This window comes from Haplochromis burtoni, unplaced genomic scaffold (genome assembly GCF_018398535.1).
Source record: "Haplochromis burtoni strain Fernald_Lab_line unplaced genomic scaffold, NCSU_Asbu1 Contig_160, whole genome shotgun sequence".
Lineage (NCBI taxonomy): Eukaryota > Metazoa > Chordata > Actinopteri > Cichliformes > Cichlidae > Haplochromis > Haplochromis burtoni.
The window spans coordinates 654,224-673,119 of NW_024582521.1; the positions used below are offsets into that span (position 1 = coordinate 654,224).

General features: G+C 40.4%; 1 protein-coding gene across 1 annotated transcript in view; it reads left to right on the top strand.

Annotated features, from left to right (window-relative positions):
• rasa2 (RAS p21 protein activator 2) overlaps window positions 1–18,817 on the top strand; it is a 33,066-nt gene extending 14,249 nt beyond the window's left edge. The window contains exons 7-24 of the mRNA XM_005933154.3: window positions 2,014–2,086; window positions 2,186–2,256; window positions 2,835–2,936; window positions 6,738–6,891; window positions 7,011–7,159; window positions 7,462–7,576; window positions 8,170–8,244; window positions 8,410–8,533; window positions 8,998–9,104; window positions 9,212–9,295; window positions 9,434–9,511; window positions 9,598–9,671; window positions 9,927–10,033; window positions 10,725–10,807; window positions 11,090–11,298; window positions 11,941–12,044; window positions 13,396–13,573; window positions 14,256–18,817. Coding sequence (XP_005933216.1) covers window positions 2,014–2,086; window positions 2,186–2,256; window positions 2,835–2,936; window positions 6,738–6,891; window positions 7,011–7,159; window positions 7,462–7,576; window positions 8,170–8,244; window positions 8,410–8,533; window positions 8,998–9,104; window positions 9,212–9,295; window positions 9,434–9,511; window positions 9,598–9,671; window positions 9,927–10,033; window positions 10,725–10,807; window positions 11,090–11,298; window positions 11,941–12,044; window positions 13,396–13,573; window positions 14,256–14,286 — 1,918 coding nt within the window. The 3' untranslated portion in view covers window positions 14,287–18,817. The remainder of the gene's footprint in view (window positions 1–2,013; window positions 2,087–2,185; window positions 2,257–2,834; window positions 2,937–6,737; window positions 6,892–7,010; window positions 7,160–7,461; window positions 7,577–8,169; window positions 8,245–8,409; window positions 8,534–8,997; window positions 9,105–9,211; window positions 9,296–9,433; window positions 9,512–9,597; window positions 9,672–9,926; window positions 10,034–10,724; window positions 10,808–11,089; window positions 11,299–11,940; window positions 12,045–13,395; window positions 13,574–14,255) is intronic.
• The last annotated feature ends 79 nt before the right edge of the window (window positions 18,818–18,896 follow it).

Genomic DNA, 18,896 nt, shown 5'->3' on the forward strand with positions numbered 1-18,896 from the left:
TTGTGTAATCACATAAGTAATGACCAATTTCCTGAAATAAACAGTGCACAGGTTTTCCACACTGCCTTTAAAACTACTGAGGAATACGTGCAGAAATATTGTGCAGTGTGACTTGAAGCGTAAGGTCCCTACATATATTCTCATCTTTAGGAGCACGCCCGGTCTAAACCAAGGTTGTTATGGTTAAAGCTAATTGTGGAAAAAGTTTGAAGTAGTTTTCTTTTTTAACTAACTGTAAGAACATCGTGAACTTGCACAGCTGACTTAAAATAAAGTACAAACAGACAACAAATGTCGTTAGTTTTAGTCTTTCTCAGCCTGCCTGAAGAGGCTTTGTCACACATATTTGAGATGTGGGAGTTATTATGAGTTTGTTTGGTTTTTTTAGTTTCAGTTCATTTCCAGAGTGGATTTATTTTCAGTTTAGTTTTTATTGTTTGAAAGTTTTTATTGGTTTCACTGTATTAGTCAGTTTTTTGTTTGTTTTTAAACTATCATTGTATGGAGGAAATATGTAGGAAGATTTAGGAAAATCGGTGCAGGTATTAGAACTAAAAAAAATCCATCAAAGCCTCCTTGGGAAATTGTAATTTTTTTAAATTTATTTTTTTGAGCCAAACTAAAAAAATACTAAGACTAAGGATCTTTCCTCTAAATATTCTTTTGTTATTGAAAGTTTACAAAATTGTTTCATTTAATTTTAGGTAATTCTAACAACCTTCTGTGGGGCATTTTCAGCTTTTACAAGTTGTTGTGCTTGCATTGTAATATCTGTTTGGACTTTCTTAAATCTTGCTCCTAGCAAGTACCCTCCATATTATTGGGGTCAGTTTGGCTCTGAAGCTAAAGCGGGTCATCTGCTAATCGTAAAGCATGAAGTGCTTAAGTAGAATAGAAAAGCACTTTAAAGGAACCAATCCATTGACCGTTCCATTATAAAGACTAGCACATGCCCATGCTACAGCATTGTATGGTGTATTTGTGCTGTTGGCAAACTGGTATATTTAATCTCATTGAGATTTTTTTCCCACTAGATGGTAAATAGACTGGTTCTTATGTAGTGCTTTTCTACTACCTGAGCACTCCAGGCTCTTTAAACAGCTTTCCTCATTCACCCAATCAATAAAACACCTTTTTCTATGCTTTTTCTAAGTAAGTGTTTTCTATCTAACATTCACACACATTCATGCTCCTGTGGATGCATCGGAGAGCAACTTGGGGTTAGCATTTCGCTCAAGGATATTTGGCATGTTGACTGGAGCAGACAGGAATCGAACCACCAACATGGGGTGGTAGATGTTGTTTTACATGCTGGAAATGGGGCGTTTTTAGCTAGATGCTTTCAAGGCTGTTATTAGGCATCTATAATTCGACTTTTGTGAATATAAAGTTGTTTTATTGAGTTGTTTTTGTCATGAATTAAAGTAACAGGGTGCATGTTATAGATGCTAAAAGCAGGTCTTTTTAGTTGCTAGGCATGATGACAGGATTTCTGGTATAGTTGGGAACCTCGAGCAGCGTGAGCTGTACCTGCGTGCTAGGTTTAGTTGCTCAACACCTGATCGTGCAGGAGGAGCTCGCAGACAAAGAGCAAACACGCAGACAGAGATTTTGTGCTATTGTAAGATTAGAAAGACTGAAACTAATTAAAACTATCTGAAACAAACCACACCTCTTGAAACAAATACAATATCAAAATCAAAGACTCAGAACTAGACTCTGGTTTAAACAAATTTTTATTTTATTTTTTTAATGAATGTCATGAGTGAGCTGACTAAACTTTCCAAGAATACAAAGACTATGAGCTCAACTATGAGCATCCACTTACAGCTTGCCACCATCGTGAACCTTGTTACAGATGGCAAGATTACATTTTAGTCATCTTAAGTCACTCCCTGACAGTGCGATAGGAGTCACATGCTTCTCTTCCCCTTTTCTTCTCAACGTATCCATAGCTGAATCCTTAAATTATCGGAGAAAATGGCATTCAGTTTCTGTAATGTCTCCCCTAAGGTCTGATCAGAAGAAAACAAAGGTAAAGAAGAAAACCAGCAACCCTCATTTTGAAGAGACCTTCTTCTTTGAGGTAAATCTTGTAACACATGTTACCACATCATAAGTTTCAAATGGTCTGTTGGTTACAGCAGATAATTGTATATATTAACCATGACATGTTCATCTGCAGGTCACACGGTCCTACTCCAGGAGGACTCAATTCAACGTGGAGGAGGAGGACATCGAAAAACTTGAGATCAAGTGCGTTTTGAAGGTTTTTCCCCCCCTTTTGTGTGCGCTTAACGCTCTGTCGCTGTCTAACAGACACACACACACACATGTACACGCTTCCCCTTTATAGTCTTGACAAAAGAAGACGAATTTCTTAACGACTTCAGGTTTAAAAAAAAAAAAAAAGAAAACCCAAACAAAAAAACTTTTTATTTGGTGTATTCTGACTACTGATGGAGAGCCTTTGATTTCTGGTTAAGGATATGTGGGGCTTCCATCACAGTGGATTCATAGCTCACTGGGTAAGACTAGTCAGAGCTGAAGGTAAACACTCGTGCATGGTGTTGAGGTTTGGATTTGAGGTGGTGTCATTGCACACATTGTATTGGTTTTTATGCACCAAGCAGGTAAGCACCGCTTGGTAGCGATTTTTCTTTTAAGCCCTTTCTGCCATATTTGAAGTGGGTGGTTGTTTTGTGCTGAACACACAGACACAAAGAGCAACATTTATTTTGCCTTGCTACTTGTACATGTAGTTTGTAGTAACAGTTGTATATTTGCAGATGAAAAACATTCTTTCAGTCCACATCCTTTCCCCTTTTTTGCAGAGTTGATTTGTGGAACAATGAGAATCTGGCTCAGGATGTTTTTCTGGGGGAAACACGGGTTCCTGTCAAGATCCTACAAAGCGACCACATTCACAAAGCCTGGTAAGGAGCAGACGGAAGTATCTCGCTATCTTTAAACATATTTATGCATACTTATTGAGCACTAGGCTGACAAATTTAGATTTTCTGTCCCCTTGTTTTGAAAATGGGTTTAAAGTGGAATCCTCCCCCCTTCAGGCACATGCCTGTAATAAAGACAGAGCATTTTCTTCCCATTTTAAATGGCAATACTGAGATAAAACTGAAATGTTCATGAGCTTTGGTTTACACCCCTATTACCTCCTGTTTACATAACTCCTAAAAGATTTTCCAAAATAGATTCAGAAGGGTCAGTTTTACCTATATGTGCTCGACTAAATCCAGCACAGTCTGATGCATCTGTGCCTTTAAAAATTTACTACAGGGGGGGAAAAAAACAAAAAACATGATCATTAATCTGTCATGGCCTGATTACCTTCCTCTTTACCAAACAGGGTTTTTTTTGTTTTATTTATTTAAACACTGGAAGGTGGAGCCGCTGCCTTTGGTATTTCACTGTTCAGGAACCCAGTCTTGCATGTCTGTTTGCACTGTTGCATTTTCTTGCTTTTACAAGGTGATCTTAAAACTCTTCCTAGATTTCTCAGAGTTCAGCAGTTTTTCCACTGTGTGGGTGTTTTCCTTGCTTTGCGTCAGAGTAGGAGATGTGGGATTACGCCAGATAGCAGTTTGTTAGTAGATGAGGGCTTTGAGTCGAGTGCGTGGGTGGCTTATGCATGGTGGCAGTACCTCATGTCCTGTGTTTATGCTGGAAGTCGTCCATGTTGCATTCATAAAAAGTGTTGGGTACAGGTGATCTGTTAAAGTGTCTCTGTCTGTGTGCAGTGATTACAGATCAAGGGGATTACGGGCAAACCTGCAGTGACTGCAGGCCAACTCGACATGTATAATGTTGTTTTACCCCACCTGTTGGCTTATGGAGAGATGTGCAGGAACTATGGGAGGAAGATTTATTGATCACTAGGCTGACTAATATGTTCTGAATCAAGGGTGGGGGAACTCCAAGCCTTAATGGCCGTGTCCTGCAGGTTTTAGATCTCGCCCTGGGTCAACACACCTGAATCAAATGAATGAACCTGAATTAGTTCATTACCAGGCCTCTGGAGAACTTCAAGACATGTTGAGGAAGTAATTTAAAACCTGTTTTGGATCAAGGACTCCTCTGAAACCTGCAGGACACCAGCCTTTGAGGCCTGGAGTTCCCCCACCCCTCGTCTAAATGGATATTATAAAAAGACTTTTCCTCCCAAGTCCAGATTTTTGGTCATTTTGATCTTTTCTTTCTTAATTTAAATGTCAAAAAACGCCGATTAGCGGTTGAACAGCCTCACAAATTTAGATTTTCTTTCCCCTTGTTTTGAAAAAGGGGTTCAAAGTTAAATCATCCCTCGTTTAGGCACATACCTGTAATAAAGACAGAAGCATTTTCTGAACATTTCAAATGCCTATGTCGAGATAAAGCTGAAATATTTGTGTGCTTTGGTTTACACCCCTATATGCTGTTAAACAAGCCTAATGATTGAATTCCTCTTATTTTAAGTGAAAGCTGTTAGAGCAGCAGGAAAGAATTGGCAGCGTAGCAAAGACGGCTGTTTAGTTGATATACTGTGATAAACAGGTGGGTATATCTGTACTGAGCAGCATTTAGAAACCTCTTTTTTTTTGGTTTTTCTCAGTGGTTGCTGTAAAATATCCTCTAGTTTATCGTCTTGCTTTGCAATCTATTTATCATGGTTTTGTCTTCCATTTCAAGATTTTATGCTCATTGCTTAAAACCTTTGTAAAGTGGACTTAAATCCTTTGTGATGCTGCATATTTAATGCACTATTCCTGATACTTACTCTATTTCATGTTTATAGTATACATATTTTCTAAAGATGCATCCATTGAACTTTTTTGGCTTATTTCAAATTTCCCTTTTTCCGATACCGGCATTTTCCACTTTCGATTTTCTTTCTAAAACCAGCACATACAAGCTAATCAGCTTTTATTCACTGATTTGTTTTTTTCTTAAATAGTAAAAGAAATTATAAAACCTTTACAGTTTCTGCAGGATCTTCTTTTGCTGAAACAACTGAGTATAAAGTTTTCTGCTACTGCAAAGAGGTGAAAATAAGTTTCTGTACCTGACATGTATAATCTTTCTAAACAAAAGCAGGGTCTAGTAGATTTATAGAACAAAATAAATGTCAGGTACTTCCATAATTTTCCAATATATTTATAACTTCACTAGATAACCGGAGATCGACTCTCGTCTCTTTTTCTCCCGTCACCATAATTTTTCTCCTAACTGCTTTAATCGTTCTGCTCATACCGAAGCTGCCGGCTCTTGGCTGGCTCTGACCTCTGGATAGGTTCAACCACTTTTCTTTTGTTACCTTCTTAAACTTGTCCTTGTTCACTTAAGTTAGGTTGATTCAAGTGTCTGGTTAGGTTTGTTGTTAGGATCGTTTTCGTGGTGGTCCCCCTGCAGTTTACTTTGGAGAACTTTGTCGCCGAACTCAGAGCTGAGACCATCTGTGCTAACACCGTGTAAGCTTGTGGCTGTGAATATACCACTGTGCACATGTTATGTATTTATGAGATATAGTGTCTTGTAATCAGACGTGAGGCTGTCAGAGGGTCACTGGTGCGAGCTGAGTACACTGGGAATCGGCTGATTGCAGTTCCTGGTTGATTCAGTGTTGCGTTTTTTTTGTTTGTCTTTTTAATATTTTCCCACTTTGAGGATCTCATGCATCTCTGTTGTTACTTCATCTGCTGTTTCAACTGGCTGTTACTGATTTATGAAAATGGGAGAGTGTGTTAGTTGTCAATTATTAATTATTAGTGGTCATAAACTGCTTCTTTGCCTGGACCACCCCCACTATAAACAAGCACTCCCACCTCCACCACACCGCACCCTATCCCTGCCACCCACACACCCACCAATATCAGTCATGGCCTATGTAACCCTCGTCACTTTCTCAACCCTGTCCTCTAATGTGTGACTTTGTATTGTGCCCCTTCCTCCTGTTTTGTGTATATACTCCTCATGTCTGTTATTTATTCCTGCTGTCCTGCTAGTTATGTTTTCATACCATGCTCAGATGGTGTGGCGCTCCCACAATTTTGTAGTACATGTACAACAATCTGGCATCTCTACTAGAAGTTTGTGCATTAAAACAAAGAGCTAAGAAGTCTTAAGTTAACTGGATGGATGCACGCCAGATGTAAACCGCTGCGTGCTCAAATAAGCAGCTCTCGATCTTTATCTGCATCGAAGATAATAACATGTCAGCTGTTTTGTTCAAAATTTGTTTCCACTTTCCTCAATTGGCTGTGGAGGGGTGAAAAAAATATTGCAGGTTTAAACTCTGTGTTTGACTCAGACAACTGTATTCTGCGTGAGTATATATGCACAACTCATCATATATTTAGGTAAGACATTGGATAAAAGCACATTTTGACAAATGAAGATGCTTTCTTCTGTCCTGCAAAGTGTTTTTTTTGGAAGCTTCAGTGTTCGTTTTGCTGCTTTTTTCTGGTACAGTTGGTCTGTGATGTGTTAAACAGTTGGTATCAAACAAGCAGGATCAGCTTTTTTTTTTTTTTTTTTTTTTAATTATGTGTAATCTTAGGTGGGTTGTGTTGTAGAGTTAATACTTTATGAAAGTGTCCAGGCTGTCTGTGACTGACACGCATGTTCTCAGTTATCTGGTTTCTGTCTCGGTTATGTGATAAGTCGCAGGTTCCATGTGTTCAGAGGATGACTCATTAGTCACAGCACAGTAATGTGTTGTTTCTCTTATTGTCACCCATAAGGTATCTCCTTCAGCCAAAAGGGAACGGCAACAAATCCAAGTCTGATGATTTAGGATCCTTGCGTTTGAAGCTGACCTACATAGAAGACACAGTGCTGCCATCTGCCTGCTACACGCCACTCTGCACCCTGCTGCTCAAATCCCCAGATGTGAAGGTGAGACAGACGCTTTAAGTCGAAGCAAATCCTGATGAGAAAATTCCACACTGAGACGATGCAGAGATCGATATTGTTGTCTTTTCTCTTTTCACTTTTTTTTTCTCACCCTTCTTCAGCCCATCTCAGCATCAGCAGCACACATCCTGGGGGACATTTGCAGAGAGCGATACGAGGTCGTTCTGCCGATGGTCCGACTGCTGCTCCACAACAATCGCTTCGTGCCTTTTGTCTCTGCTGTGGCAGCACTGGAGCTGGACAACACTCAGTGAGTACTCCTCTGGCACATACCTTTTTACACCAAGCCAAGTAGATACACGGATAGAAACATGCAAACAGATGTTACTGCACTGCAGTCACGCTGTGTTTTCCCTAACAAACAGTTCAACTTTCTGGCTATGACTAATGCAATAAAACAGGAAGCAGCTCTAAAATACAATAGAGCTTCAAGAGTGAATGTGGTTTTAATTACTCGTCTTGACTCAGACGGTCTGATTCTGAAACTTCATAAAAATTCTAGTCATAAAATAAAGTCTAATTGGTGTCTGTGGAATATCTGTGTCCATACAGGGAGGCTAACACTATATTCCGTGGCAACTCGCTGGCAACGCGCTGCATCGATGACATGATGAAGATTGTGGGAAAGAATTACCTATCTGTCACCTTGAAGCCTGTAATAGATGAGGTATGAGTAAAAAGGAGACACACACACACACGCATCCTGTGTCGATGCCAGAATAGTCATGAATCACTGGGGTTAGAATGGAAAAATCCACTTAAACATCTGCCCTTCAGCCTCAGTCTGCAGATGTGCAGATGTAATTGGAGGGTTTGGATAGGCGCAGGGTATTTTCCTTTAAACGGTTTTAAAACTGTAATTTTTTTTTAATCCTGTCTGGCTTGTTGACACTGGTCTAGATGTACAGGTTGAAGGCCACTGTAATTACCGCAGTTTCTTGCAACTGTATCTACAGAGTGTGCATTATTGTGTACTTGGTCTATTCTTTTATCTGTGACTTACAATTGCTAGTTAATTTGAGTTCTTCGACATAAAGCAAAAAGACACAGCTGGGGTTGAAAATGCCTTCAGTCCCTCCTCTCACTCACCATGTCCAGCTGGTGTCCCTCCAATTTCAAGAAAATCTGAATAAACGTGCAGCTCCACACAGCAGCAAATCGCAGTTCTTGTTCACTTGTAATTTAAAGATTTGGTTTGTACTAATTGTTCTTTGTTTGCTTGCTTGATTTTTTTGTTTTTTCCCCTCGTATCTTTAACAGATTTGTGAATCCAACAAAACCTGTGAGATAGACCCTATTAAACTAAAGGAAGGTGACAATGTAGAGGTCAACAAGGTAAGTGCACCCATCTCACTAGATTTATCAGTCTTGTAACAGGATTAATTGAAGTTTTGCTTGTCGTAAAACTGCGAAAAAAGTGTTTATCCACTTTTTAGCTTCTGTTTAAAACATTTTAAAGTGATGCTAAGTTGTTGTGCGTTTTTTACTTTACCTGTGCAGGAAAACCTGCAGGGTTACGTCCAGAAAGTCTTCTCCTCCATCACCCAGTCAAGTTCTAACTGCCCACCACTAATGTGTGACGTCTTCAGGTCTCTGAGGCATTTGGCCTGCAAACGCTTTCCAGGTAAAACGTAGAGCCAGTGTTAAAAAGAAAAACTGCTGTGACAAAAGGTTATATGCACACCCACAGCAGGTGTGTAAATTGTGACGTAAATGTCATTTTACTCCAGAAACTGCTGTAAAATTATGCCGGTCTTTTAGCAGATTGCGATGTTGCTGCTGGCTAAATGCCTTATTAGTCCACAGCAGTATATTAAACCAAATGATATTTGGTATATTTATATATACACTCACCAGTCTTTTCATTGCTTACACCTTGATTTTACTGGGTTGGACCTTTGCTTTGCCTTATGAGCTAACTTAATTCTTCATGGCATAGATTCAGCAAGGTGCTCGATACATTCCTGAGGTTTTGGTCTATTTTGACAGTTTTGAGCTTTTCTCATATAAAATATCTCTATTTTATACGCCATTTTTATGCCGATTGAATTTGCTGGTTTCTCAGGTGTTTCTTTCTCCTCTCCACAGGCGACCCACATGTTCAGTACTCAGCCGTCAGCAGCTTTGTGTTTCTGCGCTTTTTTGCTGTCGCTGTTCTCTCTCCTCACTCCTTTCAACTGCGTTCCCATCATCCTGTAAGTACACGTCACCCACTCTCAGCGCTAATGACCAGTGAGCGTATGCAGTTTACGTTCTGAGTCGGTTAAACCTCGGTGCCGTTGTACATTTTCTGTAACTGTAGGATCCCGAGATTTCCCGGACGCTCACACTCATCTCAAAAACCATTCAGACTCTCGGCAGCTGGGGTAGCTTGTCAAAAAAGCTGGTAAGATTTATATTGCTGAAATTCTAGTGTGAACTACGTGTTGTCCACTTTATAGTAATTGACAATACAGAGGCACTTTCCAAATGCAATTTTTTCCTGTTATGCTAATTAAACCCACTTTGTTTTTTTTCTTTCTAGTCCAGTTTTAAAGAAACCTATATGTATGACTTCTTCAAATCATTCCAGGAAGAGAAGTGTATCGAAAAAGTTAAAAAGGTATTTTTTTCCCCCCCTCACATACTCACATAAAGGTCTATAAAAGGATTCATCATTTCTAATGGCTGTTATCATTTTGTTTCCAGTTTCTGGATGAAATCTCCTCCAACGTCAGTAAGGAGTCCAGTGGGCTGGAAGACGCTGTCGTTCTCAAGGAGGGGTGAGTGTTCAGTTCAAGTCTGGGCAGAACTGAGAACTCTCACTTGGTAATAAAGAAGCCTTGAGAGTAGGCATAAAACAACAAGTGAATTTTATGACACGATAACCGTTTGAGGGCGTTCACTATGTCCTGTTAGAAGAATCTAATTACATCATTTGAGCATAAAGATTACTCTGAAGTAATAAATTGTACTTATGTTTTTTTTGCCTTAAGTAAATCAGCTCAGATTTGAACCCTTAGCCTGTCCTTTTATAGGGAAGTACAGAAACGTGCTCAGGGGAGAAAACCCCCTGGAATGAAAACGTTTAAGAAGAGATGGCTCAGACTGACCAACAGGGAGCTCTCCTACCACAAACATAAAGGTGAGACCAGTTTACTGTAATCTCATACTCGAATGTGATGAAAACTAATGAGACAAACACGTATGCACGGGTTACACGCAATGCTAAGTTCCCGATACTAGCACTAGATGGAGCTAAAGTAATTACTTGTATATTACTTATAAAATTAAGAGATTAAATGGACTGGTTCTTTTATATAGTGCATTTCTACTGAGTATTCAAAGCACTTTATACTTGCCTCATTCACCCATTCATACAAGCACTTTTTTTCTGTTTATGCCTTTTAAAGTACTGGACAATAAGCATATACAATGACCTGATTTGTTTTTGTAGTTTCCTGTGTTGATTACTTGCGTGTTGACTTTGCATGAGCTGATTAATGAAATGCATGTTTTGAGGGCTTTGCAGAGTAAATACTGCCTTTCTGTGATACTTAAGGAAAGTTTCGAGTGCTCAGTAAATTGTCAGAGAGAGAGGGTGTGATAATAAACAAGATTGATCATCAATCATTGGAGCCAGTTGATAGGAATATAAAACTTCAAGTCTTTAAGGAATTTCCCAAAAAATATGTTCAAAAACTGCAGCTTTTACTTTCATAGGAGAAGTTAAAATGTTTTATTTTCTTCTGCTCATTATTTAAGCTAAACGGTAATGTTGTTGAGACTGGAGGCTGTTTGTGCGTAAACCTAACAGAATGACTTGTTCTCCCCAGGGAAAGATGCCGACCGCACCATTAATGTCAAAAATATCCGGGCGGTGGAGAAAGTGGATGAAAGTGCCTTTAACCGCAAAAATGTAAGCCAGTTCCCCCTCTCACATGGCCCCGACATCACTTCTCATGTATTACCCGTTTAAAATGGAAACGTCAGTGCCAGTGTCACTTCCTCCTTTTGTTATTAACAGTGAAAACGGCGCATTGTTGGTCTCATGGGCACGTTCACTTTCAAATGAAGTACAGAAATGACAATGTTGTTGTTGCTGGTGTAGAGGGGCGCTTTGTTTCTTGCGCTCAGAATAACCTTTATGGGAACGAAACGGTCACATCATAGTTTAACTACTTTGTTTCTCTTGCGTCAGATGTTTCAGGTGGTCCACTCTGAGAAGCCTCTTTACGTCCAGGCTGGAAACTGTGTGGAAGCCAGCGAGTGGCTGGAGGTCCTGAGCCAGGTCAGTCGTTGCAACGAGGGACGCCTGGCCACTTTCCACCCGTCAAACTACACCAGCGGGGCCTGGCAGTGCTGCCAAAGCCTGAGTAGCAACGCTCCAGGCTGCAAGCCCTGCACAACGTGAGTTTTTCCTCCACATCAACACCACCGCGAGGGGCGGGGGGGAATGGTTCAGTACCCTCGCTGCCATCCGTGGGGCGTGTGTTGCAGATCACAATAAACGCTTAATAAAACTGCCTGCTGGTCTTAAGTTTGACTGACTGTGTAGGTGCTCACGAGCAAACCTTAACCTTTTAATCATTATCTCTTGTTATGAGGACATTTCAAATGGAAAATAGAAAACTTCTAAAGCAGGATTTTTCAGGTGTGCTGATTTTTATATGATGTTAAAAAAGAAAAGTCTTTTCAGCGTGGCATCAAAGCAGGTTAAGTTTGAAGTTTTCAATAAGGAAGAGGCTTTGTAGGGACTAAACTGAGCTTTAATTGAGAAGTGTTTGATTTCATTTATCAGCTACTGACTTTGAGGACCGTCATTTAGCTGCTCTGATGTTGTCGATCTTCTTCACCGCCTCTGTAGATGTTTAGCAAGTTTACAAAGATGAGTCAGATGGTGCACTTTCATGCTAACGTCTGTAGTGTAAGTGATGTGTGCGAGTGTGGAGGATGCATGTATTTACGTTGTTTTTCTTAGTTTGTGAGTTTCCGTTTTTGCTGCTTTTTCCTGCAAAGATTTCTCTACACTTGTGTTCTCTCCTGTTTCAGCACCATGCTGGCCAACCTGCAGCTGGATATAGACTGTGACCGAGAAGCAGAGAGAATTTTCTCACTCCTCTCAGCAAACGACACAAAGCTTCAGAGCATGGAGGGTCAGTATCAGTATCGTTTTCAGAAATGCTTCATTAGAGAGAGCAGGGTATGGTTCATATAAATACAGCTGACTCATGATATGACGTTCAGTTTAGGGTGTTTAATCGTATAAAACTACAAGCCTTATGTATACATTAGGCCCAGTGTTGTGCAGAGTGAGGTCAGATCAGCTGGTGTTTCTCTCAGACATTTGCGAGCTTTTTTTTTTTTTTTAAACACCAGCAGTTGTCCTTTGTGGGATCAGCCATCAAAGCAATCAACGTATGAAGATGTCAGGTTTTAAATTCATTCATTCTCCACACTATGGTGTGTTTCACACGAACCACTGAGGGCAAAACTTTTAATTTCCAGTGTGGCGGGACAACTCATTTTCAGCCTTCATCTGGTGATTTAAAGGTGAAGTTGGTCTAATTCAGAACCACTAGAGCACCAACATCTTAAATCAAAACCACAGACAGTATAAATGGTCACGGAGCTACTGTGACATCATCTGTTGATGAGCATTTGGTAACCATCCCACAGATAATCCTCCTCAAACACAGTATCGCCAAACTTTACAACATAGATTTAATTTATTATTCAGTGTTACTCCAAAATGAGTGACTGAGCCCATAAAGTCGGGAATCTGTTTGGATATCTCAATAAACATTTTCCCACAGACTTGTCTAGTAACAGAAGTCCTTTTACAGACACAGCTATCGCCATCTGGTGGCCAACTTAGGGCACTTTTACACCGGCTTCATTTGTCTGACCTTAAAGCTAAATCTACGGTGGCTCTGAGAGGACAAACGGATTGCAAGATAAGAAAGCAGCAGGAAAATCTCACAAAACACAACAAAGTGATTCTAGGGAGACAATAACAGGACAGACGAGCTGTGGAAGTGACAGAAACCAAAACATGCACCGGACTGCACTGGGACGCGCTTACAGGAGGAAAACACTTCCGTTTTGTTTTGTAATTTTATTATTATTTTTCTTGTGTTTTATGTGCTTTTGCAGGAGTTTTTCTATGTACTGGTGTTTTCATGCAGTGCATTTGACCTCTCAGGGCCACCGTTTGCATCCACGTTTCATACAAACTATTGAACACGCCTCCTTTGTTTGTGTCACATGGTTTTCCCCATTGGGCTGAACACCTCGGACACCCAGTCTGCCATCTCAGTTTTTCTACTTTCACTCTGGTGTCTGTGTAAAAGAGCGAGGGTAAACTGTTTTGCACATACTGCTAATGAAGCTGTTACTTCACTATATCGTCGCGTAGATAAAAACTTGTTTCCTGCCGTCTTCGTGTTCACCATATCACTTCCGAGCACTTGAAGTTGCACTTTGTAATGTTTGTCCTCTCCACAGATGCCTGTGCCAGTTTGGCAGTGTATCAGGGCCCCCAGCGAGAGCCGGAGGAATACTCAAAGTTCACCATTCAGGAACCCAAAGAGACCTTTCACACACTGAAACAGCTCCGAAACATCATGGAGGAGCTGCAGCGGCAGCACAATAGCAGGAATGACGTACGGCAGTACGGCAGCCTGTAAGTCTCCATGTTACATTATTACAATACACCAGTTTTACGCAGTATGAGTATATAATGCAGTGACGGTAAATGATGTGGAAATCTTATTAATAATACTAAAACACATTCTGCAGTGTGGATGCTGAAAGTAGGACTATGTGATCTAAATTGGTAGAGGAAGTGCAGAACACGATGGCAAAGAAAAATGGGAAATTTTCAAAATAAGACGCTAAAGTTGTGATCTAAAGCCCTGCAAAGAACATCACAGGTGCACAGGGCAGCATCTGATATCCCCATGTTGTTGTTGTCCCTGGATCATCATCATCATCGATGTTGGTCCAGGTTTTAATACTGCAAGGAACCATTAATACTGTTGTGATGTCATAGTTTTTCGACATGGAAACACAATCACGTCACACAGCAAAGCCAAACCTTAATCCTAGCTCTGACTATGGCCCCTCTATCCCTGCCCTATAATGATAATGATGATCCAGGACGAACACCTGGATCTCAGCTACACCTGAGGATCAGTTCAAAAGTTTTGGACACTAAAAGTAAAGCTGGGAAGCTTGCAGAAATAACAAAAGAAAGTTTGACTTAAAGGGACTAACGCCCTAACTTTAATGTTTTATTACAGCTGTGGCCCAGGACTCTCAGAAAGATCACTTACTCATTATCTTTGTCTTCCTTCCCGTTTCAGTGACAACCCCATAGTGGGAAAAACCTCTTAACCTGGCTGGGGCGATGTGGTCCAAAAGCAGCCACGCCTGCATCACAACAAAGCGCCTACGTTGTCCATTAGAAGCCCCAGGAGCTGTGCCAGTGAGAAAAGGTGCGACCAGGTGAATGATACGCCACCTGACCTCCACATGTCATGAGTCCACTACAGCAGTGACAGCCCAAGAAGGGGAGCCAGAACAAGCTTGTGAGCTTGACCAGGATCGCACCTTCATCCTCGAAAGGAATGAACCCTTAGGTGTTTTTTTTTTTTTGTTTTTTTTGTTTTTTTTGAAGTATGTTGCCTCATCTCCTCCCCGTCCTCTGCAGTGAAGGTCACAGATTCTATCCGTGTCTTAACTTATGTCCCCCTTTTTACGTACAGCTGTGTGAAATGGGCATCATTAGATGGTGTGTGAATAGGCTGCTAATTTTTTCTTTTATTCACAGAGTTTTATACGAACAGCTGTAATGATGCTCTCCTCTCATCTGTGAACATCTGTCTTTACAGTTGATTCCTAATCACCAATCTGGAGGCCCCTCCCCCCCGTAAACTTCAGTCTTTTCTCCTCCTCCTGAACAAATGTAAATGTATATTTTCAAAGAACATTTAAACCGGTCTGCCTTACTTTGACGGATGTTTCTTTCACATCAAATGCTGAGGGAATAATGCAAAAGCACTTTAAATATTTGGAGCACTCCAAATAGAAAATGATTGGATACTTGGTATCAGCTTTCCCCATTTTGATCAGTTACATGATCCTTTGTTTCATTCCTGTACAATAACATTTATAGCCTGTAGATTTAAAGATATTTTTCTTGACCAAAGACGATTTCATAGGTTTGAACATGAACTTGAAGAAATTAATGTATTTTGAATACAAAGGTTTAAAAATGGAGATAAATAAGATGAATATATATAAATATATATATGTTTGGTTTATGTGTACGTTTTTGCTAACATATCCTTTACTTTTTAGTGACTTAAGGCAAGCAGTTTGCATGCGTTCAGTTTTGAATCCTGATAGCACGACTGTAGTGAAGAGTTGTATTTCCCTGTGATTGTGAATCGTATCGGTACGGTGTGCGTCAGATCTGTGCTGTCGTGTTGAGAGCCTTGAAACCTTACTAACAGTGGCTTATGTAAGAAATGATGTTCAACCTGCAGAGAGGAACCAATTGGAATAACAAAATCGCCCCTGTCTTTCACGCTTTAGTCCAGACAATCTCCGCCAGTGCGCACGTTATGTCCTCCTTCTTTACTATCGCGGCTCCAGCTGTTCTGTTTCATCCTCTTTAGGGAATTTTCTTGAAATGTGGCACAGCTGTTTGCCACAGCACTCTGCTGCAATGACCAGTAGAGAAACGTCTGTGTAGTAAAGGGAAAAAAATGATGTTATTACAAACTGTCAGACTCTTAAAGTTACTCATATTCTAGCATGCATGTCCTGCAGGAGTAGGGTTGCATCAGATGAACAAAGCAATAGCAAATAATCAAGATTGATTGCGAAAAATAGAGATTATCAAATTTACTTTGTGGGTCTTACTCCATTTTAATTTAATTCAGTTTGTTTGTAACTGACACAAACCAGCTCCTCAATTTTATTTTTTTAAGTGGTAACCAGCAAAATTTCCCCCCAGTTAGGGTGATTTTGATTATCGGTTGGTGGATTGTTTTTGGGTTGTTGTTTTTTTTTTGGGGGGGGGGGGGGGGTTGTTCATTTTTTTCCCTCTGAAAGAACCAGTGAACAATCACTTTGATTCAGTCTTGATTTTTGACTTCTTTTTTTGTTCCTTCCTGTGGTTTTGAGTCTGCTTCCCATTTGAACGATGAAGTGTTGAATAGAGACAAATTACTTAAAGTGGACCTGTTATGCTTCTAAATTCTCTCATATACTTACAGGTTTAATTGTGGATGCTCATATAAACAAGTGTATGCAGAGTTAAAAGTTCACACTGCTCTACATTTACTGTTTCAGAGGTTGTTTTGTTGTGTTTTTTCTACTCATGGATGGTGATGATGTCAGAGTGGATATCCCCTTATATGGTCATCTCAGGTCCATATAGGGGGATATCTAGGGCATCCAATCAGAAGGAAGGATTTCACAAAGCCTTAAAGAGACAAACGCTCAAACAGGTTATTTTAGGTAGACGATCAAATGAGAAGAAATACAAACATGGAGCAGTGAAAGAGCATAACGGGTCTCCTTTGAGCATCTAAAGTTTAAACATTGAATGCGGATATTACAGGGTTAACTGTGTCTTTTCTTTTATTTGTCTGTGATTGTTTTCATGAGTTGTGTCTTTGGTCCATTATCTATTTCTAACTTGCATGTCTTGTACATTTAACAATATATTTTTCTAGGAAAATGTTTTGTACCTTTTTTTTTTTCTCTCTTTTAAACACTGATTTTAATGTATTACTCAGCTGGTACTTTTGTTCTCAGTCTGTCGACTTCGTCAAGGCTGGATGCTTTCTGTTTTTTTTTTTTTTTTTTGTTGTTGTTGTTTTGTGTGTGTTTTCTATGCCCGTGCGCACTCCTTATTGGCTCCTCGCGGCCATAACTCCCTCAAAACTCCCTCTCGTTGAAGCTGATTAACACAGTGTTACTGCGGTGAATGTCACGCGTTCACGTGCACGTCAGTAGTGAACAACGTGCCTGATCGGAGCCAAAATAAAACTGTAAAGTGATTTCACGCCGATTCGGTTAATGGACTTTGCTTATGATTTGAGTGACGCTGAATAAAAACAAATCTCTGATGTCAAACTTCGACATCTGAATCGGAAAGCTAGCGTAGAATCAATTGTTGTTGTATCGCATAAGCTTGCATGCTAACTCCATTGCTAGTTTTAATAAGGCCAGTAAACTAGAGGGTGGTGTATGTGTGCTTATTTTCATAAAACGTGAACGGGGTGGGGTTGTTTTAATCTGTCTGATTTTAAAAGGGGAAGTTTCTTCATTTGTTTGTTGTTATAAACGATCTCTATGTGGAAACATGTGACTTTCCTGTTGGACTACAGCCAGCTTCATTTCATAAGATTACCAAACAGGAAGGGAAATGTCCATATGTGCTTTGATCTATCAGGTGAACACAGGGGAAATTAAGGTATTAGCCAACATGCAGATCTGATATGGCTCTTAAGAAGGACCAAAATCTGATATCACTGCAGTTTGTTTTTGCAGGTGTATCTGAAACAATCATTTTTTTTCTCCTGCCAATCCGATTGTTCTGTGTCAAAGCAAAGTGTGAGTGCAGATGACTGTCTGAAGGCTTTGTAGAATTTTTCTTTCTTTTTTTTTTTTAAAGCTAAAGTCTCTTCTTGCCTCTTCTTGTCCAGTAAACGGTGAGCAGTTCGATGTTATCGTCACATCTCCAGCTCGTTTCTTCTGAATGTCTGTTATTTTTATACACATTAAACATTTTATTTTTCCATAAATGGTCTATTCTGTGTCTCTTCATAATAAAAACACTTTGCCAGTGCCTCTTCTGTTTGTTAGGTGTCTGTTTTCCTACTGCGCTGATGTGACCTGCGTACAGTGTCCTCCACGATTCAGACAAAGAAACAAGTTGTGTAATTTTGCGTATAACTTGCTAAAGGTTTGCAATTGGATTCAGGTCTATAGCAGATTGAGGGCCAGCCAATGGCACCAATGTTTTCAACGTGAAGGAACCACCAACGGACTGGGCTCGTTAGGCCGGGCACCAGGAGCGACCCAGGGCTCACTGTGCCAACTTAAAGTCTGACAGTCGAGATTATTATCTCCATAATAACAGCAGTCAGGATACTGTTGGCTAGCAAGGAGGGATTGCATAGATGGGCTGCACCAATAAGACAAACTAAATTCTGCTGAATTAATTTCTCATCCCGTCTCAAAAATATGTTGGACCCTCTCGCCACCCTGTGTCTAACAGCGTGCTCATGCTGTTTTTCCTCGCACAAAGGAGCGTTTACCTGTCCTGCTGCTGGGTTGATACCCGTCTAAAGCCCTATGCCACAGCTTGCGCCCTGGTATCTCCTCCACACTCTTGAGACTTTGAGGAAGATGCAGCAAAAACCTTCTTCTTGGACTACCTGTGCAACCTGAATAGGCTGCAGGTATCATCTCATGCCCTCTAACTGTAGAAAGTTAGTTTTCAGAGCGAGGCTAAGCTGGCTTTGTGGCAAACTGTGATGAGCGAGCTTGACGTTTGTACAGTTGGAAATGTAGATCTTAGCATAAAAGATGGAAACTAGCTTGGCTGCCTAGAAACACTTTAAAAGTGTTGGTAGCAGGACTTTTATTACTTTGGTCGGAGTCCAGATATCAGTTTAACCTGTTTACCATACAAGTAAGGCATGCTTTAACTGCCTGTGCTCAGCGCACATCCGCGAGATCCTGATAAGCTGGTGTGATTTTTGCCAAGGTCGCTAAGGGACAGAGCTAATAACCAGTAAAAGATAATAAACATCAAACATGAAAGACATGTTTTCGCTCCTCTGGTGGGGAGGGGGCAAGTTTTGAATGTCTCTGGGTGGAAAATATTTGAGGATTGAATTTATACCACAGCGTGAGACGTCCTCACCTTACAAAGAGCTCCATCTGGGAAGGTAGACACTCACTCAGACAGGAGTTTAAGGTTA